This window comes from Tenrec ecaudatus, chromosome 13, assembly GCF_050624435.1.
Source record: "Tenrec ecaudatus isolate mTenEca1 chromosome 13, mTenEca1.hap1, whole genome shotgun sequence".
In the NCBI taxonomy this organism is placed as follows: domain Eukaryota; kingdom Metazoa; phylum Chordata; class Mammalia; order Afrosoricida; family Tenrecidae; genus Tenrec; species Tenrec ecaudatus.
Window position 1 is genome coordinate 69,143,508 of NC_134542.1, and position 15,708 is coordinate 69,159,215.

At 42.7% G+C, this 15,708-nt stretch overlaps 1 protein-coding gene across 1 annotated transcript; it reads right to left on the minus strand.

Moving 5' to 3' along the window:
• Positions 1–1,160: 1,160 nt before the first annotated feature.
• On the minus strand, positions 1,161–14,350 carry KLHL41 (kelch like family member 41). Its single transcript, XM_075529214.1, has 6 exons — positions 13,234–14,350; positions 9,873–10,030; positions 9,433–9,540; positions 6,060–6,245; positions 3,104–3,250; positions 1,161–1,782 (listed from the first exon to the last, which is right to left on the minus strand). The coding sequence occupies exons 1-6, from the start codon at positions 14,341–14,343 to the stop codon at positions 1,671–1,673; spliced, it is 1,821 nt and encodes a 606-aa protein (XP_075385329.1). The 5' UTR covers positions 14,344–14,350; the 3' UTR covers positions 1,161–1,670.
• Between the last annotated feature and the right edge of the window lie 1,358 nt (positions 14,351–15,708).

Below are 15,708 nucleotides of genomic sequence, written 5' to 3' on the forward strand. Positions count from 1 at the left end.
CAGAGAACACCGTCTTTGTGAACTTTGTCATGCTGCCTGAGTTTGGCTGACACTATGGCCCACGTCCACTGACATTCCCTCAAGGCATGTGGTTATGGCTAAGAATTTTCACATAAACTTGACCTTTTAAAGTATACAATTCAGTGATTTTTTTTTTGTATTTACAGACAGGTGCTCCATCACCATACTCAATTTCAGAACATTTTAATCATCTCCAAAGAAACCCTATAAGAAGTGTTGTAACCTGATTCCATGTCTTTGCTAGCATTCTCTCGCCCCACAGTTTTATCAACCAGGTGTGCGTAATTCCCCCTTCTCTGCTTTTAAGTCTGTTTCAGTCTACTGGACTTTCCTTCTAGTCCCTGGATGATCACCTAATAATTTATCTGTTGAAGGACTTGCAGGATTTCCTACCATGAGGATCTACTGATCTTGTACATGGTACGGTTCAGAGCAATATTAATATAGAAACTAATCAAGATTCTACTTCAGGGATCCAAAGTAAAACAAGTTTGTTGAGTATATTTCAGTATACATGACAGGGACAATATAGCTCTATTTTTGTGTTGTTTCATATGTGTTGTTTTACAAATGTTCAATAAACAATTATTTTTATTCCCATGTCAGGCTTCTCAGAAAATATTATATGCAAGGTTAGAAGTCAAGTGTCTGCTTATGAAAGCTTAGTAGGAGTGGGAAATTGGCATGTGGCAATATAGGTGATTGACTGATGGCTTGAATATAACTGAATTTGGTGGCCAGGGATAGTCAGAGGAGTCAGCCTACTAAATACAACGAGAGCAAACAGCTTGACTAGAAGACACAATACCTTTCTTGCTTTCAGAAATCTGCATCAAGACTTACCTCACGTGGAGATAATAGCTAAAACGTCCATCAGCGATGGCATGCTCCCACCATCCTGCCCTGACTTCTACTCCCAACAGCCACTGCCCACTGATCTTCCCCACCATCTTTCTACAAAGATAATGTAGTTAGTGATTTGATGACCAATGTACTGGTTTTCAAAGTCTGAAATCTGAGTTGGAAATCACAAACAGAATACACTAGTCGCAAAAAAGAATGGAGATAAAACAAAAACACTTGAAGTTGATCATTTTACTTAGAGAATTTCTTCTACAAATGAGAAAATTATGCTCCTATTTATAACACTCCTCAGATACCGTTTCCAAATGGCATCTAATCTTCTTTACTAAAATGCACAGGATTTCTATTGTATTTTGAACCATTGACATTTTTAACAGTATTTTTTTTAAACAGTATTCTTTTTCAGATGCAGGTGCACATGGCTCACTCTTCAATTTAATTTCATTTGTTACAGAAAACGAGTGTACCTTAACAATGCAAATTATGGGATTAGTGACAGTGTAAATTTAGGACCTCCTTTATAATTGATTGAAACATATTAACACACTAAATAATTTGTTCACGGCAATATTGACTTATCAGAAACCTTTTAAAGCTCTGAACGTACATTGCAGATTAACTGACTTTGAAGTGCTGACACTCATTGCTAGCCTTGTAGGCCTTAGTGAATAATAGGTTTCTAAATAAATCGCTGTACAGGCTTAAAAAACAACAGCAGAATAAATTAAAGCTCTGTTTTCCAAATAAACCACCTCCCAATCTATTATGTTTTGTCACCTTCTTGTCTATAATTTAGACAGCTTAAAGAGGTTTAAACGTGTTGCTAGGCAACTAGCTCCGGAAGCATAACGGATTTCTTTCAGCATCCCGGCCCATTCTTTTTTATCATCTTCATACCTGATGGAGGAAGGAAAAAAATCACTGATAAGCACCTTTTAAGTAGCCAGCTTCACAGGTAACTATGGGTTTTTAAAGATACAATGGGTGGTTGTAGCCTTAACACCCTCTTGGCTCTCACTCAGAAGAGGGCCAAGCTGTCCCTATGGTAACACTTGAGCTCCTCTCCAGAAATGCACCAGCTGAACGAGCATGTGTCTGGAGACAGCTAAGCCTCTCTAGGAATCAAAGGGCAGTAAAACGCTCAGCCATTTGCCTTTTACTGAGGGGGTGGTTTATTTCTAAATAAATAAGTCATGAGAAGAACTGGTGATGAGCTTAATCATGATTTCCCCTGTTCCTATACATAGGATCTGACACACAGTACTTACTCAATAAAAATTAATCCCCCTTCACCTCTATTGGCCATGTCTGAGGGCTTCTGCTCTTGACTTTGAGCAAGAGCGGGTCTCCATCTCTGCCGATGCAGGGTTCCATGGACAACTATCATACCGGGTTGAAACACACGCGCCTCACAGGGTCTTATCCCTCCAGTCACACTGAGGGAGAACTGCCCCGCACCACCCAGGAGCGAACATAGGTGGCTGCCTTTATTTTTTTTCTTTTTCAAAAGCTTTTATTAAATGAATCCTCCAACAAGTGGAATACCATTTAAATTGGGTGAAAAGTTTAATTAATGGATTCAACACATTTCTTCAGAGCTCTCGTTTCCTAGGAATAAACAGCTCCCTGGGAGAGAGCAGAATGGTCGGTATGCAGTATTTCGCCACTGGAGGGTCAGAGCATTAGGTGTCTAGAGAAGAACAGAGTTTAAAGAATCAATAGCCCGACTCTCATTTTACTGATTAAGAAACAGGCCTGGAGAATGTCATTGCTTTTCCAAACTCACAGCTTGACCAAATAGTAGCAGGTGCAAAATATCAATTAGTCTCAAAAAAGTTTTGTTTACAACCAAGAAGTCGCTCTGTGGTGGGGAAAAGTCTGGCTTGGTATTCACTAATAAGTTGGCTATCAATTATTTCTTGTTTGATGTAATAGTTGGTTCAGATAAATGGGAGTGAAGGGAGACGTCGGACAGTGTAAGATATGACAAAATAATTTATAAATTATCAAGGGTTCATGAGGGAGGGGGAGTGGGAAGGGAGGGGGGAAATGAACTGATGCCAAGAGCTTAAGTGGAGAACAAATGTTTTGAGAATGATGAGGGTAGCGAATGCACAAATGTGCTTTACACAATTGATGCATGTATGGATTGTGATAAGTTGTATGAGCCCCCAATAAAATGAAAAAAAGAGAAGAAACGGGAGTGAAGAGAACTTACTTCCATATGTCATTGACTTCAGTGGGGGCAAACTCCTTCGACTCCAGTTGAATCATGGCAAAGCCCCCGATGGCATACAGGGACCCAGACAGGCTGACTAGGCTGATGGAGCTCCTTTCTTGAGGGAATTCAGGCATCACTTCCCATCTAGGCACGAGTGAAACACAGTCAATGTGCTGCCAAATACATTTACTGAGAAATGAAAAATACACTTACTGAAATAGTAATAATAAAACAGTCTTCATCAACAAGCGGCCATCTAGCTCAGAAGCAACAAAGCCCACATAGAAGAAGTACACCAGCCTGTGTGATCATGAGTTGCTGAAGGGATCAGTTAGTTATCAGGCATCGAAGAACAAAAAATGTCATTGTGTGCTTACCTCCCTGATATGATCACTGAAAACAAATGGGTGCCTAAGCAAATGTGGCGAAGAAAGCTGATGGTACCCGGCTATCAAAAGAGATAGCGTCTGGGGTCTTAAAGGCTTGAAGGTAAACAAGCGGCCATCTAGCTCAGAAGCAACAAAGCCCACATGGAAGAAGCACACTAGCCTGTGTGATCACAAGATGTTGAATGGATCAGGTATCAGGCATCATCATAACAAAAAATCATATCATTGTGAATGAGGGGGGAATACGGAGTGGAGACCCAAAGCCCATTTTTAGGCCACTGGACATCCTCTTACAGAAGGGTCTCAGGAAGGAGATGAGCCAGTCAGGGTGCAATGTAGCAATGATGAAAAATACAACTTTCCTCTAGTTCCTAAATGCTTCCTCCTTCCCCACTATCATGATCCCAATTCTACCTTACAAATCTGGCTAGACCAGAGGATGTACACTAGTACAGCCAGGAACTGGAAACACAGGGAATCCAGGGCGGATGATCCCTTTAGGACCAGTGGTGTGAGTGGCGATACCAGGAGGGTAGAGGGAGGGTGGGTTGGAAAGGGGGAACCAATTACAAGGATCTACATATAACGTCCTCCCTGAGGGATGGACAACAGAAAAGTGGGTGAAGGGAGATCTCGGATAGGGCAAGATATGACAAAATAATAATTTATAAATTATCAAGGGTTCATGAGGGAGGGGGGAGTTGGGAGGGAGGGGAAAAATGAGGATCTGATGCCAGGGGCTTGGATGGAGAGCAAACGTTTTGAGAATGATGAGGGCAATGAATGTACAAATGTGCTTTACACAACTGATGCATGTATGGATTGTGATAAGAGTTGTATGAGGCCCTAATAAAAATATATATTTTTAAAGTCTTCAAATAATATAACCCACCCCCACCCCTGACCAAACTCACTGCCATTGATTTGATGCTGACTCATGGCGACCCTATGGGGTGGGGTTTCTGAGACTGTAAATCTTTAAGGGAGCAGACAGCCTCCTTTTCTCCCAGAGAGCGGCCGGTGAGTTTGCAGCACCTCCACAGACACTGGGATTGGAAGATTAAGGCAATGTGTGGCTGGGATATATTTAAATATTCCGGATTTGAAAGCTATAACCACATGCAGATATAAGGCTCTCGATCAATCCGAGAGCACGTGGGCTCTCTCGGCACCCTCAGCCGAGCGGTGCTGCGTGTCCTTGACTGCGGAGGCTTGGGGTGGGTCTAGGCTCCAAGGCCTCGAACCTGCTGCCGTGTTGGATTCAACGGACTGACAATAGTACTTTATAAGGAGAGTTTAGGAATTGAGGAGATTTCTCTGTCGTGATTTATATCCTACGGACGTCATGAAAGGGGGCTTTTAAAAATACTAATAGCCATCTGCAACAGGACAAGCAAAGGGGAAATGCACCCAACTAACTGGAAATATCGGAGTCATTTCAGTAACTACTGTCATTATTCCGACTCTCAAAGTAAAACATTATTTGGCTTCTAATTAGAAAATGACGTACCTATGCTGTAGAAAATCTGGAAAGTACAAAAAGGCCTAGGAATAAACCCAACTCTGCCCCATGTTCATCTGCCGCCAACATAATCACTATGAACATTTTGCTGTGACTTTGGCATGTTTTAAAGAGCAGGTAAATATATACACATGTTAACACCACACAAAACTAAGAATACAGGATGTTTACAATTGTGGATACTGCTTTCACTTTGTATGTCACGAGCATTTCTTCATTACATAGTCTTCAAAAACAGGATTTCAATGAAGTTTTACTTAAATCATGCCTTATAAGTTCCTCATGATTTTCAGGTACTGATGTCTATTTTTTTCCTCTGACATCTGTTTTTAATTAGGTATGCATGGTTCCTAAAAAAAATTCATTGCTGAACTAAGAGTATTAAAAAGATATACTCATGTAGATTTATAAGCTCATTTTAAAAAGAATAATTTTCTATAAAGAATATATCAAATACCTTTTCACATTAACTTGAAACCAATGAAAGCCAAAGGGAAGATTTTTAAGAAAAAGAAATTATCAAGAGCATAAAGAAATGAAACTTCTGAGGCTTTGGTAATTTACAATAGCAGGCATGAAATGCTAAGTGGGGGCCGGTTTACCCTTAATGAAATGATATATTTCAAATATTCTTAACTCTATGGAGACATGAATTAGTGGGTTTATTCTACATATAGAAGGGGTCTTCAAAAGGCTTGCCAAAGAATTCTGTTATCTTTTAATTCCGTTTTTTTCTCCCATGAGCTTTTTGAAGCCCCTGTATGCAATTTTATAGAAGCCTTATCTTTGTACAATTAAATTCACAAAGTTAAGGACAAGTAAGGACACATGGAACAGATCACCGCTAACTGGAGGGGCCTCTGTGCTCCAAAGGACAACGCATGCAGTGCGCCAACAGGGAGGAGTCTCCTGCCCACTAATGGCACAAGAAACACAGACGGCAGGGCCTCCTTGACCTCTGCCCGCCTCTGCCCGCGTCGTCATTACAGAGCTGACGTGTTGTCCCACATGGGAGACGTGCAGCGGTTCATATGCAACTCACTTGTTGGTTGAGAGGTCAAAAGCCTCCACTGAAGCGGAAAGGCCATCTTCCGTGACCCCTCCTGCGATCACAATTTTGCCTTTGTGGACTGCCACACCAAACATGGAGCGGGGGGTTTTCATGGGAGCCAGATCTTTCCAGTCCCCCTTTTTGGGGTTGTAGATCAGCATCCGGTTTGTGCACTTTCTGTAAACATGACAGACAACCAAATGTTCTGCTTTAGAATTTTGTTTTACATTGGCAAATTTTGCTTCAGATTTTGGGGAAGACACTGCTTTGCTAAAAACTTCACATTGCACCCAGACAATCTGCTACCCAGCACAACGCAGCAAAACTCCCAAGAGCTCTTCGTCTGCGCATTGACTCTGCCAAGGGCAGTTAGCGATGTGGGGCTGCACGAGCTTATAGCTTCCTGACACTATTAACAGAGAGGGCTGCTTTAACTCCAGGCAACAACCAGAGAAACCTCAGCTCCTGTGAAATTTCCTTCTGCGCATGTGCTTTCCTTCTGGTTGGCTACCCGTAAGTTAACCATAATTTCAATATCACCCATAATTTTACATGGAAATTCAGGATGCCAAACGATCATTAACTGGATATATCTGGTAAGACCAAATTAATTCCAACTTCTGGGGAGGAGATTTTTTTTCCCCTTCCTCGAATCTTGTAAAAGACCAGTTAACTGGACTGGAAACATATATTCTCCTATTTACTACAGGACCACTTTCAGTAAAATTTCTTTTTTTTCCCCAGTAAAACTTCTTGCTCAGAGCATGATACGAAATCACAGTCTTCCGATTCTGTGACAGTTACTAGTGCAATACAGAGCTGACTTTTGGAAAGTGACTCATTTCAAAGTCCCTGCCTTCGGCATTTGGCAAATCGTGCTTTCTTGGCTAACCATATTATCAAGATTAAATATTCTTCTTTTCCTCCCCTGCCTTTCCGTCCACCTCCCCAGCAAGATTAATATGTTCTTACTGACGAGACCTGTATACTTCTTACTGACATATCAGTTTCCTAGTTACCAACACTGCTTGAAGGAAACAATTTAAGTCATTTGGCAGGGACGTATGTTTCAGGAGCCAGAACAAGTCTTCCTACAGCTTGTCAATGCCATTTACCTAGAAAAAGTGTCCTGTGTAAGACGGCACTGACTGGGGTTTTATATAGTTTCCTTTGCATTTTCATGTGGGAGAATCAGCTGAGATAAAAGAGGCTATCAAAAGATGTTATTTTAGAGTGAAAACCATTGCTTCTAAGAATCACACTTTCTGTGCCATATGTATCATTTTTATTGACTAACTACGATTAATTCCAGTACGCAGAGCTTCTTACTTCTAACCTATTTCCATATTTTACCTCTCCTCCAAGGCTTGCCTTGACCAAAGCCAAACCCACTGCCATGGAGTCCGTTTCAACCTAGAGTGACCGGCAGGGGCAGCGCCTCATCTGGCTCCCTTCCTTCGAGTGGCTGGGGGTTGGAGCTGAATGCCTTACCACAGCGGCTCTCCACCTTCCTACTGCTGCGACCCTTTCACAGCTCCTCACGTCGTGGTGGCCCTCCAACCATAACATTATTTTCGTTGCTACTTTATAACTGTCATTTTGCTCCTGCTATGAATCAAGCGACCCCTGTGAAAGGGTCGTGACCCACAGGTTGAGAACGCTGCCCTATGGTTAGCAGCCCAGTGCTGCGCCAGCCGAGCTCCAGGGTTTACGACTCTCACTTCTGGCTTGTTCGCTAGGATCAGACATCTCTAGATAGTCAGCGGCCTGCCTCAGGATGGCAAGAGCCAGTCAGGCGGAAGCGTTAGGAACAGGAGGCTGGGAGCCCTGCTCGGCGCGAACTGAAAACCGGTCCGTGTGTCAGGCTGCCGGCTGCGCTGACTTCTGGAGCAGTCTGAACTCCGCTCTCCTCTCACCTCATGACCTTTCTCTTAAGAAGTGCCCAGAAATCAGGTGAGGATTGTACAGGAGAGTGGTTCTGTTTGCCTCACGAGGGACGGCACTCAAATACCAGGCAGGTCTGCTCTGTCCGGGCCGTCGCAGCCGGGGTCCGCTGTGAAATACTCCGCGCATCGCTTCTCTCGGGCAGTAAGTGAGCGCAACATTTGCTGAGGAAATCGCTGTCCTCTTACCAGCGATCGTGCTTTGTATCGGTTTCAAACTCATCTATCTCAATTCTCTGTTATGGATTGCAAGGACACAAATATTATATTTTTATGTATTATTGTTTCTCTGCATTAAAAAAGTTAAATTTGATTTTCCCCTCCTAGAGCTAAATGAATAAGAAAGTTCATTGCTTTTCACATAGTAAAGTGTAATTATATGTAATTGAAATGAGGCTTCTGTTCCTATGTGTTGCTTTTCTGCTGTCAACGAACAAACAAAATGCTATACTAAAGGTTGACTCTTGCCAATGAGTCAATTCCAACTCCTATCGAACGTGTTGGACAGGGTAGAACTGCAGTCTGGTTCCCACTGTGGCAGTGATAGTCTCCTGTCAACTTGAGCGAAGGGCTGGCATCTAGCCTGTCAATCAGGCCATAGCCAATGAAGCCTCCGTGTGGGCATGGCCTTCTCCTGAGGATTCTGGGAACTTCTGTCTTCCTCCCTGAGGTGGGAGACACTTTCTGCTTGTCTTCCTGCTGAAAAGCCACATGGAGCTACATTGATGCAGCCAGAGCCCTGGGGTTGGAGGAGCCACATGGAGACCCACGCCAGCACTGAAATGCTTCCACTGCCACTGGAGCACAAAACTTTCCACCCACTGGCCTAGGATCTTCCTGCATTCAGCATCATTGCATGATTGCATGAGTCTAAAGAGGAATTTATGGACTAGTATTGACATATGGGCTAATATCAGACTTATGGACTTGATCTGGGATGGGCTGGGATGTTTTCTTAATGTACAATGCTCTTTGATATAAAGTTCTCTCTTATACACATATGAGTGTCTCTGGATTTGTTTCCCTCGTCAACTTGGACTAGCACACCTGCGACTTTAAATCTTTATAGTAGACAGCCTCACCTTTCTTCCTCTGAGCAACTGGTGGGTGGTTATTGGATCAGTGTGTGGCCCACTACTCTCCGAGGGCCCCTTATGCTGAAGGTAGGATAGGATGTTCAGATTCCTAAGAGGAGACCGGGCATCTACTTATTTGCTTCAGAAGTTTATACATTTCATAGTTTTCCTTTTTATAACATCCTCTAAAAACTTTTCAAGTTTTTATTTTGAATTTTACCTCTAAAGTATTAAGGAGGGCCACGACCCATGCAAGTAGGTAGATTTAAATGAAAAGAGGAAGCTCCCCAGTAAAGAGTCCAAAACCACTTGGGTGTAAATGGTAAGGAATGTCAGGGCACTTACTTGTCATCTGTCTTCCCCCCTAGGCAATATATCATCCCTTTGTGTGAAATTACATTATGGCCATAGACTTTGATAGGGAGTTTCTTCACTTCATTCCATTTGGCAGCCCTAAAAGGAGAAGATGACAGAATTTAGATGCTTTCAAAAACAACAAACAAACAAACAAACAAAATCCAAACTCACTGCCATCAAGCTGATTCTGACTCAGCGAGCCCGAGGACAGGGTAGACTGACCTGCGGGTTTCTGAGATTGTGGATCTTTACAGGAGTAGAAAGCCTCTTTCCCCTATGGAGTGGCTGGCGGTTTCAAACAGCTGGCCTTTTGGTTAACAACCCGATGCGGAACTATGCCACTAGGGCTCCTGCTCTGAAACTATGAGTAGTTGTAAGCACTGATACGCCATGAATGCTTAGGAAGCAGCTACACCATGTGAACTTACACAGGATCGTAGCATAACACTGAATCCAGCGAAGCCTCTGTTTGTAGGTCTTTGCCGGCAACAACATAGATTTTGTCATCTACCTCTCCCAGTCCGAAGAGACACCTGGCTGAAGGCAGAGGAGGAAGTCCGACCCACTCAGATGCTATGCTATCAAGCTGTAAAAATGGATAAGAAATCATGGAGTTTATTAGAAAAAAAAGGCACAGGTGCACCAGAAAGAAATACTCTATGTATTGTTTAGAGCGCATTTAGATAGCCAAGAGACCTGGCAAATGAAATAAAACTGCAATGCAAGAGCATTAAATAGTAACCTTAAATTACCAAGAAGAGGAGAAAAACTACTTGGCTTACCAAAGTAGCTAAAATTGCCTAGCTCTGCAGGTCTTTGAGAAAGGAGAGATAATAAGGTAGAGTCACCAGGGGTTAAAACTGTGAGGTTTCTTGTCACCTTTTCTGCCCAGGTTGCCTTGTGCAGATGTGACACAAGCAATGGTGATACTTCTGGTTCTCTGTGGGAAAGACAGATTGTGGCAGCAGGAAGGCCAGGTGTGTGAGTGACCCCCGGACAGGCTATATTTAACGTGCTCCCCACGCCACACCCGGAACAGCTGGACCTGTCGCTCAGTCCCAGACAACTGGGAAGTGAGGCCATATCTTTTTTGAGGATATTAAGAAGTAACTGCTCGTTCTGCGAGACTCGGATGGTCCTCAGAGTGCCCACCGTCTGAGGGAGACAAATTCTGGCCCAGCTGGCCTGGGTTTCAGCACTCACTAACCTTTGGTAATTTTAAGATTGCATCCTTGTGTGTTCGAGGGCACCTGAGTTCAAGACAAGTGTTTTCAGAGGGAGTGCAGACAGATTTGTTGTTTTCTCTAGAGCTGAAGAAAAAGTACTCCCCCCCCCCACCCAATCACTTGCACACCAAGAACAGGTGCAGACATGAAAGCCTGTGGTATAGGGAGGGGCCTCTACTGATGGTCTGGGAAGCTCAGTTAAAGAAACGCACCCAGGAATAGTATGTGAGGGGACAGATTGAAACACCCGGTGGGCATTGCTAGGTTCGCAGTCACTAACTTCAGCATGGAGCTTGTGGTCCCTAAAATTCCTGCTTTAGAAAACAAAGCCCTTTGATCGCAGAGGAGGCATACCATGTGGGAGAAATAACGAGCGTGTATGCAGTTTCAATTTTGTGATAGGCTTTGCATTGAATGCTTCGCACATACCAACGGTCCCAGGTCTCTGGATAGGTGTGCTTGTGTCACCCATGTTACAAAAGAGGAACTGGAGGCTCGCACAGGTTTGAACACTTGCCCAGGGTTTTAAGTGGCAACCAGTTTCGAGCTATCTCAACTCCGAGCTTGTTTAAAAAATGGAAACAGAAGCCATCATGGTCCTGAATTTGTGGTCTTAGCCCCACACCGCACAGTCTTGTTTACCTCTCCCTGACACCCCGTAGAGGTGCTACGATAGTAGGCTGGTGGTCAGGTCCTCTACAGATGAGCTGTGTGATCCTGGTCGAGATATTTAACTTCTCTGAGCTCAAGTTTCCTAATCCTTAAAATTAGGGTTTAAAAATAATTAGGGTTTAGACCTAGATTAATTTTAAGACCTTATGCTGTTAAAAAATTGAATGATTCTATTAATTTTTCCCTTGCCCCCAAACCTCTTTTACTATAGGTAACATTCTTATCATCTATCTGTAATGTGCAACAAAAGGTCACATTATTCCTAAAAGAATTTATGATAAACAAATGGTAAATTGTAACCTCTTTCCTGGTCAGGTCTTTCTTTTATTCTGACATCACCTTCTATGTCTTTTAAAAGAGTCAAGGGCTGAGAAGTGACAGGGAATTGACACTGTAGTTAATCCTTCCAACTTTGTATAACTGTTTTTGTAGCAAAAAGTACACTAAGCAGGTCTCTGGAACTGAATGTGAAAAAGCACATCATTTTAAAGGTACTGATAGGATGAGGCAGACACAGACTACAGATCAAGTAAATACTGTAAAGTGAAGGGGCTGGGCTGTAGGTAGAGTCAATACAAACCAAATATCAAATGGAATAAAAATAAACTCTAGACACTTGTAAGAACTATTATATGGCTATAACTTCCCTGGATATACAATTTCTAGGTATCCATCCATCCACCCACCCACCCAGCCATCCAATCCAATCCATCCATCCATGTTTTCATGCCATTTTAGCAAAGTGCACATATTTGTAGTTTTTATCAATGGATTTAGCTGAAATGTATCTGATTTTAAAATTAGAGTTCAGCAAATATTCTGGTCTACACTCAAATCACTATGAGGACAGTTTCTTATTTATACTTTGAAAATTAAGAATCCCAATGAACCTGGATACCTGCATGTTTTGAGATGAGGAAAAGCTAATTAAAGGCAGAATTCTGTGAATGCGCAGTATGCCATGCCCACACTCAGAGGATACTGTGACTGTGGCATGACCGTCTACCCTTGCTTATCTTGGTCCATGCCAACACTCAAGTGCTCAGAAACCACAGGCCATGATTAGCTATGACCTAAACAAAGTCTCTGAGCTAGCTGTAACCTACAAAGTACTGACTCTGGCATTAATGAAGATAAAGGTTTGTCATTTATTCCTTCAAAAACAGATAAAGTATAATGCATTGATATGTGAAAGATGCTCCCTTCAACAAAAAAAAACTACCAAGAGTCTATGCGTTGAGGAAAATTTGTTTTCTTCGGAACTTCTGTAGTTTCACCAAACAGATTCCTAAGTTATAATACTCTCTAAGAGCAACTCTGGCCCAAATATGATAGAATAAAACTTATAAATATATGTAATTCAAACTAATAACACTTATGAAGAGCATTTTTCCTAGAAAGTTATCCAAAGCATGTAGATTGTGCACACAAATCCTTATCATTTAAAATTTTTACCTAGTAACCATAAATAAGAGCTGAAAGGATACTTCCAAGAACTTCAAGTTAGTTCAAAGAAACTGGGAAATAGGATCACCAACTATATCCCTGTAATGCATGAAGTACTTTGTCTTAGTACTTTAAACCTATTTTTCAGTCATGTGTGTATAAGATTAAATTTAACTTTTACTAAAATACCAGGCTTTGAAGGATCACGGTACATATTTTGAGTAAAAGAATATTTTAAAAATCTTGAGTCATCGTTTAAACATTTGAACATCCCCTGACATTTTATTAAGTATTAACAAGCAGCCAAACTGATGGACTTAAAATAGTTCCTTGTCAGTCTTCTCAGCAGCGATTAAAATAAGAGCCTGCAGCCTGAATGATTCACAAAATGGGCTACATGGATGGTTACCAGCCTTCCCTCTGTGTCTACAAAGTGTTTTCTTACCTGGAAGAAGTAAGACTGTAGAGGTTGATCCTTATTTTCTTCATCTACATAGAGTCCTCCTACCACATACACCTGGTTTTGTTGGGTCACGACGCTGGAATGGTTTCTGGGGATCTGCTCGGCCAGGGCGGTAAGGTAGCATTCGTTTTCTGTGGGATCGTAAGCCACTGCGGCTGTGTCGTTCACCAAAAGGATGAGGTCTTTGACAAACATCCCATGTCTGGGAATGTCATTTAGGTAACCAGGAAGTAGGTCTTCATCACCAACATCCCCGTTGACTTCACCGGTCCCCGTCTTCTCTGCAGTTTTGCTCGGTTCTGGGAGCTTACCAGCAAAGGCATCTTTCAGGACTTTGACTTTTTTCTGGAGGTCCGGGTTGCTTTTAATGAGATCCTCTTTCTCCACATGCTCTTTAAAATACTTTTCGGTCATAAGGCGGAAGCGGATGCAATCAAACACCTCATTAAGGTTCTTCACCTTGTTTTCTTTGTCCGTTCGCACCCACCTCATCACGGCCTCGAACACCGCTTCTTCCTTCTCCACGTTCAGGCTGTCGTGAGAAATGACCGACATCAGTTCCTGCGGGGAAAGCTGCAGGAAGTCCTCTTCCTTAGAGATCTGAAGGAAGTGGTCAGACACAAACTCGCGGGCAGCAATGGCCAGTCTGGGGCAGTCCAGGAGCAGCCCTAGCCTCAGGATGGCCAAGCAGTTCCCAAGGGCAAGTCTTTTCTGGAGGTAGGAGACACAGACGGTGAACACGGAGGGGATCTGGAAGCGGCTGGCCAGCGCAAAAATATCCTGCACGTTGCCGTCGTTGAGATCGATGCTGGCGGAGTACAGGTACCGGACGATCAGGTCCAGGATGGCAGGGTCCACGTTGTCCAGTACCACCTCCTTTTTCTTCTGCTCGTCCACGTCGGATAGAAAGTACTCGCGGAAGTAAGGGCTACACGCCGACAAAATCAGTCTGTGGCAAGGGAGGCTTCTGTCACCCGCCTTGAGGGTGCAATCGATGAACTTTTTCTCATCCAGGAGATCCCGCAGCCCATCCTGCAGCAGGGTGGACTGGTAAAGCCGCAGTTCCTCTGCGAGTTCCCGCTGCGAATCCATTTGGGGAGCGACCTGGGTGAGGAAGGGAACACTGAAGGCCGGAGCTCCTTACACACACGCGTCCAGCTGTCAAAAGGCCGATCAGGGTCCTCTGCCCAGCTTCAAGCCGGCGCAACTTAATCCCGCCGGCTAAATATAGACCCCTCCCTAACAACGGGAATTCAGGAGAGCTCGTTTGGAAAGAAGAGTTGTTCTGGCAGCTGTCAGAAACTGAAAGGGCAACTGGAACTTTTCATCACTAAGGAAACAGCTAAGAACCAAGACATGCAAGTGAAGAGGAAAGCAGCAGACGACATGCTAATAAAGGCCACCCCAAGGACCCTAAAAACAACAACGAATCACAAGCTGAATCACAAAAAATGCGTCAGTCCTCCACAATTGGTCTGGCAAGCTACTTGGCTCTTTCAGTGATGATGCAGAGGTCAAGAATATGAGGTGTGCGTATTCAAATTCTCATAAGCATGATCTCCTTTCCAGTAAATATTACATTTTTATTTTCTACCTAAGACAGAGGAATGTGTAGTTTTCTTTTAAAAGCAGGACACTAATAAAGACTGAGGTATAGACTATACTTAGAGTCTTAAATAACCTTTCAAACAATTACTCTTCATAACTGTAAATAGTAAATGCAGAGAAACTAGTCATCTTCTAGGGCATTCTAAACTATCTTCATTCTCCAGTGGAAAAACTATAATTGGTATTGAATTAAATGACAAATTTATTCAATTGATTCATACCCAGTTTACAAAGGCTTTAAGGTGGTAGTTGAAAAGGAAAATAAAGGCAAGAGACGAAATCAGCAAACAAGACAAAGTGTTGAAATCAAGGAAGGAAAAAACACCTCCACACTGAAAAATATGATCACTATAGATATAGTGATAAAGTTATCTTTTATTAATGGTTAAAAAAATAGGACAGATATAACTATCACTACACAGTCAGAATGGAGTGTTGTCATTGAATAATTTAGAAAACAAACCTCATGAGAAAAAACAATAAATGGACTCACAATGTACCAGTCTCTTGAGGAGCAGCTGATACATGTGAACTGTCAATGGTCCAGTCAGCACCAAGCGCTTTAACCACGGCACCACCAGGGATCCTTTATTATATGTAGATAAATATAATTCATTGACAGAGACCTAATAAGGAAGTAAAACAGCCTCTTTGGGTTTCCAAGGCTATAACTCTTGCAGAGAGGAGAAAGCCTCAGTTTGCTCCCATGAAGCAGCTGATGGGTTTGAACTGCTGACCTTGTAATTACATACCCACTATGCCACCAAAGCATTGTTTAAATTCTTCAAAAAATTTTTTTACATAACCAGATTGTTACATTCCCTGATAGCAGTGGAACTGTGGCAATAC